At 43.2% G+C, this 22,963-nt stretch overlaps 1 protein-coding gene across 3 annotated transcripts; it reads left to right on the top strand.

Annotated features, from left to right (window-relative positions):
* The first annotated feature begins 4,845 nt into the window (after nucleotides 1-4,845).
* LOC118358207 (stromelysin-3) lies at nucleotides 4,846-18,587 on the top strand. 3 transcript variants are annotated; one of them, XM_035735762.2, is made up of 8 exons: nucleotides 4,846-5,138; nucleotides 10,480-10,742; nucleotides 13,539-13,682; nucleotides 13,799-13,932; nucleotides 14,088-14,329; nucleotides 14,488-14,692; nucleotides 14,978-15,238; nucleotides 16,870-18,587. In XM_035735762.2, exons 1-8 carry the CDS (start codon nucleotides 5,028-5,030, stop codon nucleotides 16,986-16,988), a joined length of 1,479 nt encoding a protein of 492 aa, XP_035591655.1. In that variant the 5' UTR covers nucleotides 4,846-5,027; the 3' UTR covers nucleotides 16,989-18,587. The 3 variants fall into 3 exon arrangements, with proteins under 3 accessions (XP_035591655.1, XP_035591656.1, XP_035591657.1); XM_035735763.2 differs by lacking the exon at nucleotides 4,846-5,138 and adding an exon at nucleotides 6,448-6,806; XM_035735764.2 differs by lacking the exon at nucleotides 4,846-5,138 and adding an exon at nucleotides 6,756-6,883.
* The last annotated feature ends 4,376 nt before the right edge of the window (nucleotides 18,588-22,963 follow it).

The following is a 22,963-nucleotide window of genomic DNA, read 5'->3' as shown; positions in this document are numbered from 1 at the left end:
ACGCATGGCGCAATACCTGGCCGTGTCATCACACAGTTTCAAGGTTAGTGCAGGCAATAGAGGAGGGTACAGCCTACTGTTGTACACTATTCTCCCTATTATCATTCTATGTACACTAGTTTTCCAACATGACCATGAGTTAAAGAACTGAATGTGGCAATTTTCAGAATGAATCAAACCACAGTTTACTTTCTTTCATGCATAAAGGCTCTCCAAACCTGTTTTTTATGATTCATAAATACTAAATAACCTACAAGATCAGACTATTTTTAAATCTACCGATTGGTGCTGAAACGGAGACAAATATACATATATTTAGATGGCTTTCTTTTATTGATCCCTAATATTCTGAACCCCAATATATTCTATTTAGTCTGTCGAAAAAAATTCTAACTAAAAGGTACACTGTATTTAAAGGGATTGCTTACGATAAATGTATTGAAAACCCTATTGACTGAAAATTCCGTGAGAAAACCTTTTGGCAAACAAGTGGGAGGGTTTCCAGCGGTATAATTACATTTATGTGGAGTGCACAAGGGAACCACGTCTGCAAAGCCCATTACACACCTTTATAAGTTAAGTCTGAATACCAGCTACTGAGAAGTGCATAGGAAAGGTTTCATTTCCTAAATCTGAATCAGGCCCATACATGGTCTGGTTTGCATTTAAGATGACACATGGTCTTTGTTTTAACAAAGGGTACTGACACCAACCATAACATAACTGTGAAAATGTGTTTCTTAGGGCTGGTTGCTGGACAACCACACATTGGTTGTTGGAATTGACAATTCCTGACAGGTTATTTTCAGGGAGATATATATACACAGCATATATATAGGATGTATAGCTGTCCCTCTCTGTAAAGAGCAATGTGATTGTCCCAGTGTTGCTCACAGGTGAGAGGAAACAGAAACCCTTTGTTGATAAAGGGAATACAAGGGCCCGAAGACATCACGCCGGGGTCTGCCATTTGAGACAGACTGAGGCAGAGAGGCCTAATGCAGCCAAGCTTTAATAGCCATTTCACCCCCACTCAGAGAATGATCTCACTAGAGAGCATTGCTGCACACAGTTCAGAGACAAATGTGCAGAGTCAAAATCATTGGCAACAACAAAGGAAATCAGTCCCATTCAACATTATATAATCTTCAACATGATATAATCTGTGCAACTGATAAACAGACATAGAGTAGCTTCGATTCATAATACATTGGAAACAGCTTTGTTTTAGGGTTCAAGGGCAAAACACTACAACAACAACAACTAAGGGTATTTTATGTGCTGTAATGGAGCATCATGTTTGCACTAGTCTTTAAGATGACTTCATCTGCACAAAGGTATTCACCTCATAATTTATCTGTCTGACCAATAGGGGCCCAAATAAGGTAGGAGAGATGAGGTGGGTGAGAGGGACGCTGAGTTCAGTGTTCATCAGCCACTTTGGCCCTGGTTCATGAGAGTTACCTTGTAGTGCTAAAGCTAACTCTCTCTCCTCTGCTCTCATCCTTCTAGACCTATCGGCTGCCTTCGATACTGTGAACCATCAGATCCTCCTCTCCACCCTCTCCGAGTTGGGCATCTCCGGCGCGGCCCACGCTTGGATTGCGTCCTACCTGACAGGTCGCTCCTACCAGGTGGCGTGGCGAGAATCTGTCTCCTCACCACGCGCTCTCACCACTGGTGTCCCCCAGGGCTCTGTTCTAGGCCCTCTCTTATTCTCGCTATACACCAAGTCACTTGGCTCTGTCATAACCTCACATGGTCTCTCCTATCATTGCTATGCAGACGACACACAATTAATCTTCTCCTTTCCCCCTTCTGATGACCAGGTGGCGAATCGCATCTCTGCATGTCTGGCAGACATATCAGTGTGGATGACGGATCACCACCTCAAGCTGAACCTCAGCAAGACGGAGCTCCTCTTCCTCCCGGGGAAGGACTGCCCGTTCCATGATCTCGCCATCACGGTTGACAACTCCATTGTGTCCTCCTCCCAGAGCGCTAAGAACCTTGGCGTGATCCTGGACAACACCCTGTCGTTCTCAACTAACATCAAGGCGGTGTCCCGTTCCTGTAGGTTCATGCTCTACAACATCCGCAGAGTACGACCCTGCCTCACACAGGAAGCGGCGCAGGTCCTAATCCAGGCACTTGTCATCTCCCGTCTTGATTACTGCAACTCGCTGTTGGCTGGGCTCCCTGCCTGTGCCATTAAACCCCTACAACTCATCCAGAACGCCGCAGCCCGTCTGGTGTTCAACCTTTCCAAGTTCTCTCACGTCACCCCGCTCCTCCGCTCTCTCCACTGGCTTCCAGTTGAAGCTCGCATCCGCTACAAGACCATGGTGCTTGCCTACGGAGCTGTGAGGGGAACGGCACCTCAGTACCTCCAGGCTCTGATCAGGCCCTACACCCAAACAAGGGCACTGCGTTCATCCACCTCTGGCCTGCTCGCCTCCCTACCACTGAGGAAGTACAGTTCCCGCTCAGCCCAGTCAAAACTGTTCGCTGCTCTGGCCCCCAATGGTGGAACAAACTCCCTCACGACGCCAGGACAGCGGAGTCAATCACCACCTTCCGGAGACACCTGAAACCCCACCTCTTCAAGGAATACCTAGGATAGGGTAAGTAATCCTTCTCACCCCCCTAAAAGATTTAGATGCACTATTGTAAAGTGGCTGTTCCACTGGATGTCTTAAGGTGTATGCACCAATTTGTAAGTCGCTCTGGATAAGAGCGTCTGCTAAATGACTTAAATGTAAATGTTAAATGTTATAAACTGTAAGCAAGAAGTAGGGTGGGCACCAAAGCCACAGGAAGTAAGGGTGGGCACCAAAGCCACAGGAAGTAAGGGTGGGCACCAAAGCCACAGGAAGTAAGGGTGGGCACCAAAGCCACAGGAAGTAAGGGTGGGCACCAAAGCCACAGGAAGTAAGGGTGTTGAGGGTGCTGTTGCACCACTTCAAAAATCCTAATAATAAAACAAATATAGACGGCTGTAGGGCGGGCAAAACTTTTTCTTCAGCATCTCCGCTTTGGCAAAAAAAGGTAGTTGTATAATTAAGAACAGTATCTCACCCTGTCACTTTCTCTGCTATTGTCATTCTAAAATAATCCAGTAAGAACAAAACCCTGTCGTCAAACATTTACATCTAAAGGTGCAAAGTTAAGGGCAAAGACACAAAACATCCACATCAAATTCAATATTTTTCTTGATCAAGTAACATGGAATACAACCACATTTTGTGCAAAATACAAACCACTTAATGGAAATGTTCTGTATTGTACATTGGTTGTAATTGAGTAAACTGAGACATCAAGTAGTTTGTGATGATATGATGTGGCTTAGTTGGTAGAGCATGACACTTACAATACTAGGGTTGTGGGTTCAATTCCCAACAGAGACCAGTACGAGATAGTTTGAAAATATATGCACTCACTACTGTAAATTCCTCTGGGTAAGAGCATCTACTGAGAAGGAATGAATAGATCCTTTCAGTTTTCACATATAAATAAGTTCCAAAGTATTTCAAGAAACTGGAAAGCATATATCAAGCAAGTATTTTTTATATTCTACAAGTTTTAGCAGATTAATTGTTTTGCACAGATAATTATCACACTCAAATTACAAATGCTGGTAAACACTTAAAAACATGGAGTTTAAAGATTTTTCAAAAAAGTAGTGCACTGGGCCTTTACTAGTCCTGAATTAGGGACGGATATATATCTTCAGCTCTGGACAATTTGTTGCACCCCCCCACACATCTGCAAAAAGGAATCGCAGCATCCCCACCCAAACTACTTCCCGCTGCTATGGTGGGCACAGCACTGGATTCTTGGAAATATATTCCCTAGAAGGTCATGTTCTTGTCGAATGTCCACTCAAGCCTCTCAGTCCTTGAAAAGCTTTAGCTAGTCAGTAATTTCGGGAACACTACTTGACACCAAGCGTCGTAACACATTATGACACAGTCATAACCATGTCATAATATGTCATAACAGCTGACTTAACTTGTCACAACCTGTTATAATATAGTCATAACACTGTCATGACACATATATTTAGACCTGTTGTGACATATATTGCGTTATTTTATGGCTGGTTATGACACCTACATATGACTATAAAAACCCTGGAAACCTACCATGGAATTATTTTATGGCTGGTTATGACATCTACATAAGAGTGTTACCGCAATTTCTAAATCATTTACACATACATACACACACACACCTCTATAATATCTTTCTGTGGTTTGTGGGTTGTGATTCTCTTTCAGGCAAACGGGATTTATGATGGCATTTTCCCTGTATCTAACGTAACGTCTGTCAGTAATTAAATAGACTGGCAATGTTCAATTCCTCAATCCTGTTATTTAATGCCCACAATTACTGAAATTAACTTAAATGGAGTTTCAGGGAATGCCTTGCTGCGGGTGTTGCAGCTTTTTTTGTGGCTGGTGGGACTGGTACCCACTTGGAGATGGGCACCAGTCCTAGGGCAACGTTTGGGGAAAGAGGGTTGTTGTGACGCATTATTTTCACATCAAAAACACAAATAGTTATATGTTATATGGAAACAATTACACAGCTTGCTGCAAACGAAATGGGTGTAGCCTATATGTGCCTGCGCGAACAGCTAAACCTTGGCCAATGACTATCGAATCAAATATAAATAACAAACTTCAATAGCATTTTTAAAATATTTATTGTTGAAGAATAAATTACATTTGAGTTTCACATATGTTGTTTTTCCAAAAGACAAAATGCATTCGTTTCCTATTCTGGTTATTGCAGGTAGATCATATGTTTTGAATCAATGTTAGCGCAGCACAAAATGGGTTAAATGTCACGTGGTAGCGGGTGGTATCACTCGAGGCTATAACATTTGTATTTGAAGTAAGAGAACAAAGAATCAGAACCTATATAAGAGTCCCCAAGACGCTGCGCAGTCACTCTTTGGCATTAGAGAGAGCAGAGAAGATTACTGCCGGTGCACTCTGCGTCCACGGGTCCAGAAGAAGAACATGATGATGATGCTGACTTCTATCCTTCTACCCTGCGTCTTTACGCTGCAGTGCCTCCGAAGCATGCATTGTTCGCCAGTGCCAGAAGGAAGCAGGGACCAAGCGGCGCCGGTGAGTGCAGTATACTTGAGTTTTATACATTTTCTTTGTTTGATAATATCTCTCAACAGTCAAAATTAACTTTATAGTAATTACTGGAAGTTTCATGGGTATTGCAAGTTAACCACTATCCGTGCATTTCAAAATCACCTGCTATTTCAAATCATGCACACATGAGAGTGCAGAACAGTTTGCTTAGTTGTCATTCCCAGTTTTCCAGTTCAGATTTTCACTGCAGTGGTGGAAAATATTTTTTTCCTTCTTTTTTTCTTCCCGAATGATCAGTGTGCGAAACCTACACTACAGTTTGCTTGCAGTTATGATTGTGCTGAACCCTGGTTGACAGATACCAACCTGCTAAATGTTTAAAACCAATCGGGCAAACAAATAATGTAGATGTTATGTTCAATATTATTAGAAGGGATCTATGTCAATACTTAGTGCTAAAATGATGCGCCTGCCCAGTGGACAAAGTGTCATATCTTTCAATGATGACCAATACATGACAGGAGTAAATCACAACGTAAGATTTAAACACTGGATCATTAATCCTAAACAAAAAGATGTCTCAGTCGAATACATAACCATCCCAGGATGGGACTAAGTCTAAGAAATGTTTCATTTAGAAATTCCACAAAGCCGCTGCCACAACATTGACACTGACATTAAGAAGGATTTTATTTTCAACCTTGGCTACCATGGCACAACTGAAAGTCCTGGGCATGTAATCAATAGAGAATGTAATTGAGTTCTTGTCTCTGCAAGGCAGGAAATTATAATAACTGGGCTATAAATACATTTAGTCAACAACCCCATGAATGAGAGGATAAAGAGATATTGCTGATAACTTGCAATATTAGCCTACTGCCTCAATTACAGAGATTATCAGGTACTTTAAGATGAAAACTGAAAAAATAAATGTGACATCAATTTGAGAATGTTTGAGGTAGCCTACTGTAAACCTACTGTATAAAGGACGAAGTATGGTAAACGTCTCCTCAATGGAATGGAGGAAAAGTTGTACGTTTAGTTTCTACTCTCTTCCTTTTACTGAAATGACTTGCACCTGCGATGGCAACACAAACAAATAGTAATTCAATGTTATCCCACTGGGCACACACTGTTTGGATCAGCGTTGTTTCCACATCATTTCAATGAAATTAAGTTGATGTCTAGTTGGTAACTGAACTGAAAATATGTAGTCTTGTCAATTTGTTTCACATTGTTGACAAAAGAGTGGGTGATTATACAAGCACAGACACGTTTCTCTGTATGTGGCATCTGGGTCAGGAAACACAGTGCCTGCTTGCTCTCTCAGGGAAAATGGAGGGAAGGGAACACGATGGGCTCACTGTTTGGATATCTCTTTGTGAATAAAACCCACGTCCCTTGATTTTTCTTCTTGTTTTGCGCCATTAGTTCTGTCCTCTGGCCAAATTGACTGCTAGACACTGTGAGACCAGAGAGATTACTAGCCTCAGTTAAATAGCATCCACCTGTTGAATTAGGCTACAGCAGATCCACATCACTGGAAGGCTCCAATGAAATGCCAAGTTAGAACGCTTTGAAAAGCCCTCCCTCTTGAAAGGTGATTGGTTTCTGTAAAGCATCTGCAAAACAGAGGAGGGTTCCTGAGGACCATAAAAAAATGAGAAAATGAATACGATCAGTTCATGCAAGGTGAGAGTCGCATCATTCCCTTTGATTCTCAGCTCAGCACGAGGAAGTTTGTTTGCCAGGAAAGATAAGCGAGCACAGTAAGTACCCAGGGAATTTGTAATATATCTTCCATTGCCTGGTGTTACTGATTGGGGCTGATGTATTGGATTAAGGAGGATAAGGAGGCAGATACCAAGGCATGTGTTGATAGTGGTGCATCGATCTCTCACCTCATGGGTTTAACCCTCTTTCCTGTTATAGTGAAATAATTTGTCTTTATTTGCTCAGCTGTATATATGAACTCTCCAAATCCAGACCACATCTGATTTCGCATGTAAACATTCACTCAAGAAGACCAGCCTCTATCTTCATAACTAGATTCACTCCAGAATGCTTACCAAGTTTCTCAGTTTGCAGAAAATACCCTCTAGTATTGTTCTAATAGGAACGGGTTTTAGTATCCTCCTAAGTTCTTACAAGACATAGTGAGATCTGACAGAATGTCCACATGTTATAATGTCAGGGCTTTAGTATAGATAGAGAAACTTTTCAGAGGCGCCTTGTACAGACATGTTGAGTTGTACTTTTTGAATACCACTCTGCCAGATCCCCTCCACTGCATTGGCTCAGAGATCTTGTCATCACTGTTACCAGAAGCTAGACGTGTCCATACATGTAATGAATCCCCCTCCTAAAACACGTTGGTTCACATACACAATGATAAAAAAGCCTGAATCACCCACTTTCGGGGTGTACTACTTCAAAAATGGGCTATTTGCATAGTCAGCAGAACAGAAGATGATGGACTGACTGAGTGGCAGCCAAAGCAGTGAAAGCACAACACCACTGTGTACTGGGTATACACTACATATGTACATAATTACATATGTGTCCAGCCTGTACGCTCAATGGGTATACACACAGAACACCATATACAAAACATGCTATAAATGTAAATAAAGGCAAAGTTTCCGGTTCAACCAGTGACACCATGGAAGTTAACTTTTACCTTTACCCTGTTGGGAATCTGAGGGGAGGAGCTGCGCTTTCTCTCACCTCAGTGGCTAGACTGGTTCATTTGATTGATGAGGGGGGATAACTTGTCAACAACACTCATTTCTCTTCTCATTTCTCTCTTTGAAACATGTTGAGTGCACACGTCTACTGCCTGTTAGCCATGATTTACAACGTACTTCCTTTCGCATGCAACCCTAACATCCATATATTGAGTTGAATTCCAGTTTGCAAACTCTACAAAGTGAAATGCAGGTGAAAGACTGAGAGTTCTGCATAGTGTTCCTCCCCTTGTTTAGGGGCACATAACTCAGGGTAAGGCCCTCTCGTTTTGAGGTCTAGAGCACATTCCACAAATCCTGCTGGGCATTGTTCCCGTTATAGTGGGGCAGCTATGCACATTTTGTGATAAAAGCACAACATTTTGCACATAGGTAGATTTATAGACCCTGAAAATATTTAGATATGAAGCCACCCCAGATTTGGCCCATTGGGGGGAGTGGCAGCCATTTTTCTAAATGGCCGCATAGGGTAATACTATTTCAATATTCAGAAGGACTATATTGAGGCAAGCACACCGCATTTGACACAGAGGTAGATTTGTGTAGCCTGAAAAGATTAAGATATGGAGCCACCACAGATTTGTCCCCTGTGGGCTGTGGTGGCCATCTTACAAAATGTCCACTGTTGGTAATACAATGTTACTATTCTAAACAATTTATTTTGTAAACACACCAAATTTGGCACAGAGGTAGATTTATGTACCCTGACAAGATATATATATGGAGCCACAACAGATTTGGCCCAAAGGGGCCAAGGCAGCCATCTGAATTTGCTTCTGATATGGGCATCGCAAAGTAGCTTTAGTAGACATTTGTTTACATGCTTATGTACCTGGTAGGATGTGAACCCCAGTCTCCACCTCCAGAACCAAATGTCAGAACCAAAAGAAATATTCTGTGCTTGGCCTAGGGTGATTTTAAGCTGAATTCAGTACCTCACGCATTCTACCTCATCTCCGCTACACTAATTAAAAAAAAAAAGACCTACATGATTGCTGTGTTTCCTTCTGTACTCGTTGTAATATGCTGTGTGTGACTGTTAAACATTTTGGTTTTGAGGATATCCAGAGCAAGAAGTAAAGCCCAGAAATAGGACTTAGTATATGCAATTACCTTTTGTAGATTAAAGGTTTGTAAAATAGTGGCACAGTCTGCAGCCTTTTAGTAAAATGATTGTGGCTCCATATCTTAATCTTTTCAGCATACCTCAATCTACCTCTGTCCCAAATTTGGTGTGTAAATCTCAAAATAGGCCTTCTGAAATGTAAATTGTGGTCCCATCTGCATCCATTTCATAAGTTGACTGCTACGACCCCCAGAGGTAAAATCTGTGCGGGCTTAGTTTTTAAATTGTTTCAGGGTACATGAATATACGTCTGTGTCAAACTTGGTGTGTTTATCTCAAATAAAGTCCTCCAAACTCTAACATTGTATTACTGACTGTATCCATTTTGTAAAATGGCTGCCATGCCCTCCAGGGGCCAAATCTGGGATGGATCCATAGCTAAATGTATTCAGTGTTCATAAATCTACCCCTGTGCCAAATATGGAGCCTTTATCTTGAAACAGTCCTTCTGAATTCACAAAAGGTTTTACTGTTGGTGCCCATTTTGAAAAATCTTTCCATGCCCACAGTGGCCAAATCTGTGGTGGCTCCATATCTAAATGTTTTCAGGGTACATCAATCTACACCGGTGCCACATTTTCCACCACAAAAATGCACAACACATTTTTGCAGCTATCGGTCACCTCACAACTCCACAACACTATTGCCTTACAGAGCAGAAGTTAGCTACCAGAGGGAGGGTGGTCATTTCAGCAACATGGTATCTTAACCCAATGACAGAATGATTATCTGGTATCTGTTCTTCATTTAGAAGACACTGCAGTATACTCCCATCTCATGTTCTTAGTGTATTAGGGAATTGAATGTGTTTTACAGTAGCAGTGTCAGAGGAAATGTACTGTAAACCCTTTTTTTGATCCTGAATACACCACAATGGCTCCCGAATTGCAATGCTGCAGGAGCTGTAAACGGCCTGCAATTGTACAACTTTAAAAAGTCATGGAGACGCTGTGCCTGACAGAATTCCTCCTTTTTGTCATTTACGCTCGAGGTATGAGTTAATGAGCAGAGCCATTTCCTCTGGGTTCTGCAGGAGGATATTTACTGTACTAGTTCCTATGTGTAATGATAACTGACAGTACAGTAAGCTTCAAGCCCACAAGATTTTCAGTTGTTTTTGACCTCTCATACTCCCACCTTCAGAAACATTTACAGGCAATCATGTTTAGGCAATGTTTTTATTTGATATTTTACCGTTATTTAACTAGGCAAGTCAGTTATGAACAAATTCTTATTTTCAATGACGGCCTAGGAACAGTGGGTTAACTGCCTTGTTCATGGGCAGAATGACAGATTTTTACCTTGTCAGCTCGGGGATTCAATCTTGCAACCTTTCGGTTACTAGTCCAACGCTCTAACCACTTGGCTACCTGCCGCTCCAATGTCAATGTATGCATGGATTATAATAAAAAGTCATGCATTTGGATACATATTTCTACCAAAAAAAAAAACATTTCTAATAAATGTTGCTCATGTTCCTGCTTTTTCAAAGGGATGGCTCCAGAGGTCTGATCTCCACAACCTGAAGAAGAGAGGAAGAGCCCATCCTCAGGACACACTCAAAGACACAGCCTTGACCAGAGGAGACCCTATAAGAGCAGCCCTGGTAACTAACAGCACTGAGGTGTCTAACCGCCCCCGCTGTGGCGTCCCTGACTACCCCATGCTGAAAGATGTCCTCTACAGGGGGAAACACAGGCAGAAACGATTTGTCCTGTTCGGGGGGCGCTTGGAGAAGACTGACCTCACCTACAAGTAAGGAGATATTATTATTATCATAGTATAACCACACTGTTGAACGGTGCGTATGCATTTAGAGATGGACGTGGACCCAACCAAGGAAATATAATTTTATATATGACATGTCTTGGTGGATAGTTGCCAGTACAACTGGTTATAAAGGTACAGTATGCCCAGAATCCAGTGTTACTCTATCCATCATTTGTTTATTTTTTAAGTCCCCTGTTTTGGTCATAGCTCTTATATTCTAACTCAACAAGGCAAGCAGGAGGTGCACTCTCATCACGTTTGCCTCAAAAACAAAGTGTGTCTCTGAAAAGGATGAACCTATGATGTTATTTCTTTGCCTCCTCCGGAGACTCACGGCATGGAGTGTCTGGGCTGGGCCCTCTGTCGGCTGTCTCTCTGTCTGTGTCATTTGGTTCCTCTCATTGTGGCTGTTCTTTATCATAATGCATGGTATCTAAAGAGCCACTCGGAGAGAGGAGTAGAGGGCAAGCCATGATGGGCAAATGAGACTGCTGGAGTTGAGCAATACAGTTGTCTCAATGTGCCCAGGGATAGGAGTAGGGCTCGCCTGTGTCATGGCAGTGTTACATTGGGAGCCCTCATACTTAGGACAGTGGAATCACTGGGTTTGCCAAGGGATTTAGTTTGGATAGTCCACTTAGGCATGCATTTGATATGAATAAACTTCTTAGATGATTCCCTAATTTAATTGTAATTGTTGACATAAGCTCTCTAAAGAGTTTCTTTGTTTTAATGTAATAGTCATCCTGGGTGGTTTTACCTGAGACAGCTCATGTAAAGGTGAAGGAAGAGGACTGTTATACACAATTATCTTACAGAGGCTGCAGGTCTATGTAACAGCACACCTCTCTGTTGATTTGATGGTTAGATATCAAATTAAATCAAATTGTATTGGTCACATACACGTGGTTAGCAGATGTTAATGCGAGTGTAGCGAAATGCTTGTGCTTCTAGTTCCTACCATGCAGTAATATCTAACAAGTAATCTTAACAAATTCACAACAACTACATTATACAGACAAATTTAAAGGGATGAATAAGAATATGTACATATAAACATATGGATGAGCGAATGCCGTGCGGCATAGGCAAGATGTAGTAAATGGTAAAGAATACAGTATACTCTATGAGATGTTTAATGTAGGGTATGTAAACATGATTAAAGTGGTGTTATTTAAAGTGACGAGTGATACCTTTATTAAGTCCATTTATTTAAGTGGCCAGAGATTTGAGTCTGTATGTTGGCAGCAGCCTCTCTATGTTAGTGATGGCTGTTTAACAGTCTGATGGCCGTGCTTCTGGATGACAGCGGAGTGAACAGGCAGTGGCTCGGGTGGTTGTTGTCCTTGATCATCTTTTTGGCCTTCCTGTGACATCGGGTGTTGTAGATGTTCTGGAGGGCAGATAGCTTGCCCCCGGTGATGCGTTGTGCAGACCACACTACCCTCTAGAGAGCCTTGTGGTTGTGGGCGGTGCAGTTGCCGTACCAGGTGGTGATACAGCCTGACAGGATGCTCTCGATTGTGCATCTGTAAAAGTTTGTGAGTGTTTTAGATGACAAGCCAAACTTCTTCAGCCTCCTGAGGTTGAAGAGGCGCTGTTGCGTTTCAGTTTTTCCGTGATGTGTACACCGAGGAACTTAAAACTTTCCACCTTTTCCACTACTGTCCCGTCGATATGGATGGGGGGGTTCTCCCTCTGCTGTTTCCTGAAGTGCACAAACATTTCCTTTGTTTTGTTGATGTTGAGTGAGAGGTTATTTTCCTGACACCACACTCCGAGGGCCCTCACCTCCTCCCTGTAGGCCGTCTCGTCGTTGTTGGTAATCAAGCATACCACTGTAGTGTCGTCTGCAAACTTGATAATTGAGTTTGAAGCGTGCATGGCCACGCAGTCATGGGTGAACAGGGAGTACAGAAGAGGGCTGAGAACGCACCTTGTGGGGCCCCAGTGTTGAGGATCAGTGGGGTGGAGATGTTGTTTCCCACCTTCACCACCTGGGGGCGGCCAGTCAGAAAGTCCAGGACCCAATTGCACAGGGCAGGGTTGAGACCCAGGGTCTCGAGCTTAATGACGATTTTGGAGGGTACTATGGTGTTAAATGCTGAGCTGTAGTCAATTAACAGCATTCGTACATAGATATTCCTCTTGTCCAGATGGGTTAGGGCAGTGTGATGCATCGTCAGTGGACCTATTGGGGCGGTAAGCAAATTGGAGTGGGTCTAGGGTATCAGGTAGGTTGGATGGGATATGATCCTTGACTTGTCTCTGAAAGCACTTCATGATGACAGAAGTGAGTGCAACGGGGCGATAGTCATTTAGTTCAATTACCTTAGCTTTCTTGGGAACAGGAACAATGGTGGCCATCTTGAAGCATATGGGGACAACAGACTGGGATAGGGATTGATTGAATATGTCCGTAAACACACCAGTCATCTGGTCGGCACATGCTCTGAGGACGCGGCTAGGGATGCCGTCTGGGCCGGCAACCTTGCGAGGGTTAACATGCTTAAATGTTTTACTCACGTTGGCCATGGAGAAGGAGAGCCCACTAGTTTGGTAGCGGGCGGTGTCAGTGGCACTGATTATCCTCAAAGCGAGCAAGACGTCGATGTCTGCGACGGGGCAGTTTTTAAAAATGTTTATTTATACGTGATTGACTGATGAGAGGGAGGTTATAGATATGTAACAAGGCTGGTGGTCTATGATGTGTTTCTACAGATGATGGTGTGTGGAGTTTACAGTCTCTGATGTATATATCTATATCTCTTCCTTCCCCAGAGTGGTTCGCTTCCCCTGGCAGATGAGTGAGGACAAGGTGCGGCGTGTCCTGCAGGAAGCACTGAGAGTGTGGAGTGAGGTCACACCCCTCACCTTCACTGAGGTCAGCAGTGGAAAGGCTGACATTGTCATCGACTTCACCAGGTATGAATGTGGTACAGTAAGTGTATTCAAATGTCAGTACAGTATGTGTATTCAAATGTTCGATTTCAAGTTACTGAGTTACTAAGTCCCTTTCCTGATATGGAGCTCTACTGTAGGTACTGGCATGGAGATAACCTGCCCTTTGACGGGCCTGGGGGCATTCTAGCCCATGCCTTCTTCCCCCAGACCCACAGGGAGGGCGACATCCATTTTGACTATGATGAAGCATGGACCCTTGGCAACTACATGGGTGAGTGTTTGCTTGGCAGGGAACATGCAAGAATTATGAAGAGTTGATTTACATAGAGCTCTATGCAAAATTAGTACAGTCAGGAAGTAGTTGTCAGCTATGTGGTTGTACTGTGTATCCCCGTAGGTGTGACCCTCTCCCTGATTCCACTGCAGGCACAGACCTCCTCCAAGTGGCTGCTCATGAGTTTGGGCATGTTCTGGGCCTGCAGCACTCCCGGGAACCGGGTGCAGTGATGTCCCCTTATTACAGCTTCTCCTATCCCCTGGAGCTGAGCGAGGATGACAAGCTGGGGATCCAATACCTGTACGGCCATCGTCCACATATCCCGCCCCCATCTCCACTATCACCACCGCCACAAATCACCACAGAGACCAATGAGATCATTAGTAGTATCGTGAGTGTTATACATCTTGCCATGCATATGTTTTGAGGTGCTACACAGGCAAATAATAATAACATAAGACATAAAATACAACTAAGATACTAGCCACACAAGAAGACACATAATATGACAGTATGGAGATGCACTATTGATCCTCTTTCTGTCTCCAGCCTGACGTCTGCCAGACAGACTTTGATGCTGTGTCTATGATCCGCGGGGAGCTGTTTTTCTTTAAATCAAGCTATGTGTGGCGCATTCGGGAGGGGCGGCTGGAGGCGGGCTACCCCGCGCTGGCGTCCCGCCATTGGAGGGGGATTCCAGAGAGCATTGATGCTGCCTTTGAAGACCAATCAGGGAGTATCTGGTTCTTTCAAGGTGTGTGACTGTCTGTGCTGTGGTTAGTCATGTCTTATGAGTATAGATAATCCCCATGTAGGCAGACAAGCAGTAAAATGACTGCATTATAGCGTTATTCCTTTTTTGGTTACCCAGAAAAGTGTTCGTCCAAGACCAAATTCAGCAAACTTAAGTAGGGCATGTCAAGAGTGACAAGAGTGTTGAATAGCCAATAGTTATGTAAACTATGAAAGCCCAGATCTTTGCAGGGCCACAGCAGTGGCATCAACTGTATGAAGTTCTCTCTCTCTCTCTCTCTCAAAGGTCAAAGCTACTGGGTGTTTGATGCAGAGAGACAGATCACAGGGCCAGAACCTGTGCGGAGGCTCGGCCTGTCAGTCTCCCACATCCAGGCAGCCCTGCTCTGGGGCCAGGACAGCAGTTACAACACCTACTTATTCAAGTCAGGCAGCTACTGGAGGTTCAGCCCCAAGGAGAACCGCGTCCACTCTGTCTACCCTCGCAACATGCAGGACTGGAGCGGCATCCCCAGTGATGTAGACGCAGCCTTCAAGGACCAACACGGTAATATATCTTATGAATGAATCACCCACTCAGCTTTCAGTTTTGAGGTGAGTCCTACACTGAAATGTTCCATGATGGAATAATTATTGGATTGTATTGAGTAGTCCTTTTCACTCAGACCCGTGCGTACACGGGTTGAAAATAGCAGATTCTGCTAAGGATAAGCACCTTAATTGGAACGCAGTGCCTGTACTGTAACATGCTATACATGATGTCAGAGCCCAGGGTCTCTGCTTCACAGAGCTGTATGGGTTTTGACCGACAGCCGCTCTGAACTTGAGCACCGCGCGACATCCATCCCTCCCGCTAATTGTGCAACTTTAGTGCTCTGTGTATTTTGAAAGATGAGACGTTGAGGATTATAATAAATACCACTTGGATGTTATACAAGCAAGCCAAACCCCTGTGAGTCCAAATGTGCACTTCACATTTCCATATCATAACACTCATGTAATATACAGTTGGAATTCTGAACTTACGTGCTTGCAACAAGATTTAGAATTTTGGAATAGTTTTAAATTATTATTTTTTTTAACCTTTATTTAACAAGGCAAGTCAGTTAAGAAAAAAATCTTATTTTCAATGACAGCATAGGAACAGTGGGTTAACTGCCTGTTCAGGGGCAGAATGACAGATTTGTACCTTGTCAGCTCGGGGGTTTGAACTTGCAACCTTCCGGTTACTAGTCCAACGCTCTAACCACTAGGCGGAATATTGACAAGTGGCAGTTGCGATGTCGAGTGTGCAAACATCATTATTTTTGATGTACAGTTACAAGATGACATGGCGTCATACCCTGAGTTGTTCAGAACAGAATGTGTTTCTATGTTTCTCTATTGTGTAGAAAATGAGCTGTGGACCACTCATCTGAATGCACTCATGACTCCATTCTATGATCACCAAAATTACTATCTGTTTCTCTGAACTGCCCTGTGAAAGACTTACACTGTAAGATTGTACTTGATAATTTAGCCAGTGATGTTGGCAATAGAACCAACTTTCAAATTATGCCCACCTGACCTAGATTGTCATTTATAATGGACCGTTTTTGTATTGCGTAAACAACAACAGTAATTATGGAAAGGCGGGGATGCAGGGCTGTGATCCAAACAAAACAAATACAAGTGTGCTTGCACTAGTTCCTCAACGGCACAGCTAGGAGAGATACAATAAGTTGAAGACTCTTCTTTGAGTCATAAAAGTACATTACTTGGGAACTGTCTCCACTTGGAGACACCAATTCGTCCTCTCACTCAAACCCTTATCATTTTTTTTGTCTCATATTTCACCTACCCCACATTTTCAGGAATATTCTTAGCATGTTACTGAATGTATCCAGGATATTTTCAGATTTCTTTAGCAATAAATGCAGCGAATAGTACAGTAAATGTAAAATGCACAGAAAATCATTCAAAATCAGGGTAATGTTTGGATTCAGTCTTGTGTCAAGTGAACTGTTGTGTCCTCACCTTTCGTCTAATCATTTTTCCATAATCTCCAAACTGTTCCCTTTTAATTGCTACCATGGTTATGCATATGTTTTCTGTAAGAAACATTTAAATGTAGCCCAGTCCTTATAGGCCAATTCCCACGAGTGTAAGGAGCTAATAGATTATTTTTTATATTGACAGGCTATGCCCACTTTATCCGAGGGAGGCAGTACTGGAAGTTTGATCCTGTGGAGATGAATTTACTACAGGGGTATCCTCGCTATATTGGAATGGACTTCTTTGGCTGCCTAAATGCATGAATAATCAGTATTAAGTGATGCCGCTGTCTCAAGATCAAACCCAAGTCCAGGTTTAGTCCAACTATGCTCTCGTACTGATGGTCTTCAAATACAACATTGTAATATTGTGCATTTTTTGGGGAACAAGACCATTGCATCGACAGAGGCTTCTTCATCTTCTTCCAAATGTTGAAGAAACAAACTATTTAGAAAGAGACTTTATTTCTTTTACTTGAGTGAGTTCCAAAAAACGTGTGTTCTTCCTCAAATATGTTTTTGTTTAATCATGATCTTAACACTTTGAACGGACTAGATCCTTTTTTTCTTCTCAGGGAAACACAAATTCAAATGTTTCCTCAGAGGTTGGACTTCATGTGCAGCTATGTACTTGTATTTATTTGTTACTGGGTTCGGTTCTATGGTCAGAAGTTGCATTGTTCAAGACCATGGACTGACAGCACAGTGCCATCTACAGTCCAGTACCAACCAATTGCAGGAGGTTCTTTTTAACTATATTATGATGTATAATTTACTCCAGAGATGTTGCAGCATAAACATGTTTGCTTTATTCTTAAAGGGAAATATGTCTAAAGCACTGCAATTAAGGTGCTAAATCTGTTAATCACTGACAATCAGGGACACCGTTTGTTCTCAAATGTTATGAACACTTACTCACAGTCTTATATGTATGACATCAAGTACATTATCTCGTCACATTTAATTTCTCTCTAAGATTAATATACTTAATTCAATAATGTTCCATCCATGGTGCTCTCAGTCAGTGCAAAGGGATGGGGTGAACTTGGTGCTGCATTATGTGAATCTAAGCCATGAGGATAAGTTACTTTTTGGATGACTGCAGTTTGTCAGTGCAGGACACTGATATATCTGCTTTACTGTAAAATACACTACCGGTCTAAAGTTTTAGAACACCTACTCATTCAAGGGTTTTTATTTATTTAGACTATTTTCTACACTGTAGAATAATAGTGAAGACATCTAAACCATGAAATAGCACATACTGTATGGAATCATGTAGTAACCAAAAAAGTGTTAAACAAATCAAAATATATTTTATATTTGAGATTCTTCAAATAGCCACTCTTTGCCTTGATGACAACTTTGCACACTCTTGGCATTCTCTCAACCAGCTTCACCTGGAATTATTTTCCAACAGTCTTGAAGGAGTTTCCACATCATAAATATATATTTAGATTTGTTTAACACTTTTTTGGTTACTACATGATTCCATATATGTTATTTCATAGTTTTGATGTCTTCACTATTATTCTACCATGTACAAAATAGTAAAAATAAAGAGTAGGTGTTCTAAAACTTTTGACCGGTAGTGTATGTATTTGTGATATTTTGTGTTTGACAGCCAATAGCTGCAGCCTGGTGGATAACTTGTTTTTAGTCTGTCTCTTCTAACATTTCGAGTGTTGACTATAGAGCTCAGAAGTATTTCAGGACATAATTGATCTTTAATTAAAAGAGCCATTATATCGGTTCTAATTACATATTAACATGTTTTTCTACTCAAATGTCACATTTACTATGTAAATACAAATATATGAATTCTGTACTGTGTTTTGGTACAAATAAAATATTTCAGCCTGAGTACATTGTCCATTTTTATGAATCCGATAGATAAATAGATAGATGGATGAATATGAAATGAAACATGTCCCATGTTTCATGAGTTGAACTTAAAGATCCCAGAAATGTTCCATACGCACAAAAAGCTTATTTCTCAAAAATGTTGCGCACAAATTTGTTTACATCTCTGTTAGTGAGCATTTTTGCTTTGCCAAGATAATCCATCCACCTGAAAGGTGTGGCATATCAATAAACTTATTAAACTGCATGATCATTATACAGGTACCCTCTAAAATGTGCAATGACACAGATGTCTAAAGTTTTGAGAGAGCGTGCAATTGGTATGCTGACTGCAATGTTGTTTTAGAGAATTTGGCAGTACATCCAACCGACGCAAGCCTAGGACCTCCATATCTGGCTTCTTCACCTGCAGGATTGTCTGAGGGAGGGGGAGTTGGTGGATGCTGGGTGCTGAGGAGTATTTCTGTCTGTAATAAAGAACTTTTGTGGGCAAAAACTCATTCTGATTGGCTGGGCCTTTTTTCCCTTGGTGTGATATGAATATGGTACATCCCATTAACCTATTAATAAACAAATGAGGCATATTTGGGCAGTCTTGATACAATTTTTTTAACAGAAATACAATGGTTCATTGGATCCGTCTAAAACTTTGCACATACACTACTGCTATCAAGTGGCCAAAATATACACCTGGGCTGGTGCATTTCAAAGATGATGGTACAAAATAACGTTTTTATATTATATATTTTATATTTTTATATTCCTAATTGTGCACTCTCCTCAAACAATAGGATGATATTATTTCACTGTAATAGCTACTGTAAATTGGACAGTGCCGTTAGATTAACAAGAATTTAAGCTTGCTGCCAATATCAGATATGTTTATGTCCTGGGAAATGTTCTTGTTACTTACAACCTCATGCTAACCGCATTAGACTACGTTAGGTCAACCATCCCGTGGAAGGGACACTGATTCCGAAGAAGTTTTAATAAACTTCTATAATTACCTTTTAAGACGTATTCGCGTTAGACTTTTTTGTATCCTGTTGCAATTTTGATTAATTTAAGTTATTTTGAATGCAATATTTATGTATTCATTCTCCCATGCATGGTTTCACACTTTTAGCAGGTGAACATTGCTCTAGCAACCTCTGGGTCTGTCTCTGTCCTCTGGGGAGGGTCTTGTTAATTTACTTGGCCCTAGGGATGGTGCAGGCAGATATTGGGAGCTGGCTGCGGTGCTCCCATTCCTGGTTCTCACTCCCTGCATTAGACCATCAATCACATTGGTCCCTCTGTCTGTCCTACCAGTTTGGCATACGTGATCCACCCTGGGAGGGCCCCCATCAGCCGTGCCTCTTTTGGAGACCCCCCTACGTGGTTGATATTCTTGTCCCAAAGATTAAGTAATTACACATGGCCGGTACATTTAAACGGTGAATGGTTCATTAAATCAGTTATTGTTCCATTTATCACTCCAATGTTACTTGGATTACTGGAAATTCTAGTGCTAAGATATGCAAACAAGTTCTGATCTTTGGGGACAGGTGCATTTATCAGACCCAAAACCCATACGGAGTGCTGTCGGGTGCCCTGGACGCTTTTGGTGACCCTTTGTGGCCCTGTAGTCTCATTCGAATGTCTGACCTATCAACTTTTTATGGTAGTTCCTGTGCCTAAGGAATCAGGGTTCGATTCAGGAGAGGGAGCCTGAGAAACGGCTACCACATCCAAGGAAGGCAGCAGGCAAGCAAATGATCCACTCCCGATTTTGTGAGGAAGTGATGAAAAGTAACTATGCAGGACTTTCGAGTCCCTGTAATTGTAATAAGTACACTTCAAATTATTTCATGATGATCCATGACTGATGTTCAGAACTGATGTTTAGAAGCATTTTTACAGTGGTAAGAAACTTCCGAAAGTGTCACTATGTTAAAACAGTAAAATTTGACTGCCTGTTGTGTATTGTCATTCAGTGTGACATAATGTCCAATGGGGTCACGCCATTAAATGAAAGGGGAAAGAAATGTTGTCTTGGACAAAATGGTAAAATAATTGTTAAGCATGAGGCATGTAACATTATAATAATAGACAAGTAAGATAATTGCCTTTTACCTAGGCTTATTGTCAGGCTGGTGGGTGTAGATGGTGTAGAAAGTCAGGCGCAGAAGAGCAGAGATGAGCAGAGATGAGTGAAACAACGCACTTTACTCGACAGCACAAAGTAAACCATTTACAAAGTGCAAAAAGAACGGTTGCCACAAAACATGGGTGATAAACAGCACCCAGTACAAACCAGCCGGATCATACCGACCTGAACAAATAACAATCACACACAAAGACATGGGGGAAACAGAGGCTTACATACATGCCCAGTAATTGGGAAATGAAAACCAGGTGTGTGGAAAAACGAGACAAAACAAATGGAAAATGACAAATGGATCGTCGATGGCTAGAAGACCGGTGATGTCGACCGCCGAACACCACCCGAACAAGGAGCGGCATCAACTTTGGCCGAAGTCGTGACAGTACCCCACCTCTTGAAGCGCGGCTCCAGCTACGCGTCGACACCAGCCTCGGGGCCCGGAGGACGAGGCGCAGGGCGATCCGGATGGAGGCGGTGGACCTCTCGCAGCATTGAAGGATCCAACACATCCTCCACCGGAACCCAGCATCTCTCATCCGGACCATACCCCTCCCAGTCCACGAGGTACTGAAGGCCCCTGGCCCGACGTCTCGATTCCAGTATGGAACGAACGGAGTATGCCGGTGCCCCCTCGATGTCCAGAGGGGGTGGAGTAACCTCCTGCACCTCAGACTCCTGGAGTGGGCCAGCCACCACCGGCCTGAGGAGAGACACATGGAACGAGAGGTTAATGCTGTAATCGGGGGGAAGCTGTAACCTGTAACAAACCTTGTTTACTCTCCTCAGGACTTTAAATGGCCCCATAAACCACGGACCAAGCTTCCGTCAGGGCAGGCGGAGGGGCAGGTTTCGGGTCGAGAGCCAGACCGGGGCCTCACTGTGGTGACGGTCTGCGCCAACTTTGTGGCGCAGCACGGCACGCTAAAGGTGAACATGGGTGGCGTCCCATGTTTCCTCCGCGCGCCGGAACCAGTCGTCCACCGCAGGAGCCTCGGTCTGACTCTGATGCCAAGGAGCCAGAACCGGCTGATACCCAAATACACACTGGAAAGGGGAGAGGTTAGTGGAGGAGTGGCGGAGTGAGTTCTGGGCCATCTCTGCCCAGGGCACGAACGCTGCCCACTCCCCCGGCCGGTCCTGGCAATAGGACCTCAGAAACCTACCCACATCCTGGTTAACTCTCTCCGCCTGCCCATTACTCTCGGGGTGAAAACCTGAGTTAATGCTAACCGAGACCCCCAGACGTTCCATGAACGCCCTCCAGACCCTCGACGTGAACTGGGGACCCTGAGCAGACACTATATCCTCACGCACCCCGTAGTGCCGGAAGACGTGGGTAAACAAGGCCTCTGCAGTCTGTAGGGACGTAGGGCAAAGAGCAAAGGGATGAGATGACAGAAAGAAGAACTTGTCAGGACTTGTCCGCCTCAGCCGACCACTGCAACCACACCGGTCCCGCCTTCAGCAGTGAGGTAATGGGAGCCGCTACCTGACCAAAGCCCCAGATAATCCTCTGGTATTAGTTGGCAAACCCTAGAAACCGCTACACTTCCTTTGCCGTGGTGGGAGTCGGCCAATTACGCACGGCTGAAATGCTGTTACTCTCCATCTCCACCCCTGAAGTGGAAATGCGGTACCCTAGGAAGGAGACTGACTGTTGGAAGAACAGACATTTCTCAGCCTTAATGTACAGGTCATGCTACAACTGTCGACCAAGCACCCTGCACACCAGGGACACATGCTCGGCGCGTGTAGCGGAGAATATCAGGATGTCATCAATATGCACCACTACACCCTACCCGTGCAGGTCCATGAAAATCTTGTCTACAAAGGCCTGGAAGACTGATGGAGCATTCATCAACCCGTATGGCATGACGAGGTACTCATAGTGCCCTGAGGTGGTACTGAAAGTCTTCCACTCGTCTCCCTCCTGGATACGCACTAGGTTGTAAGTGCTCCTGAGATCCAATATTGTGAAGAAGTGCGCCCCGTGCATTGACTCAATCGCACTGGCTATGAGAGGTAGTGGGTAAATGTACCTCACCGTGATCTGGTTGATGCCTCGATAGTCAATACATGGGCGCAGACCTCCATTCTTCTTCTTCGCAAAAACTGAACTTGAAGAGGCAGGTGAAGTGGAGGGCCGAATGTACCCCTGCCCCAGGGATTCGGAGACATATGTTTCCATAGCCGTCGTCTCCTCTTGCGACAGGGGATACACGTGACTCCT

This window comes from Oncorhynchus keta, chromosome 25, assembly GCF_023373465.1.
Source record: "Oncorhynchus keta strain PuntledgeMale-10-30-2019 chromosome 25, Oket_V2, whole genome shotgun sequence".
Lineage (NCBI taxonomy): Eukaryota > Metazoa > Chordata > Actinopteri > Salmoniformes > Salmonidae > Oncorhynchus > Oncorhynchus keta.
Note: the sequence above shows the minus strand (reverse complement) of the source record. Positions and strands in the feature narration are given on the sequence as shown.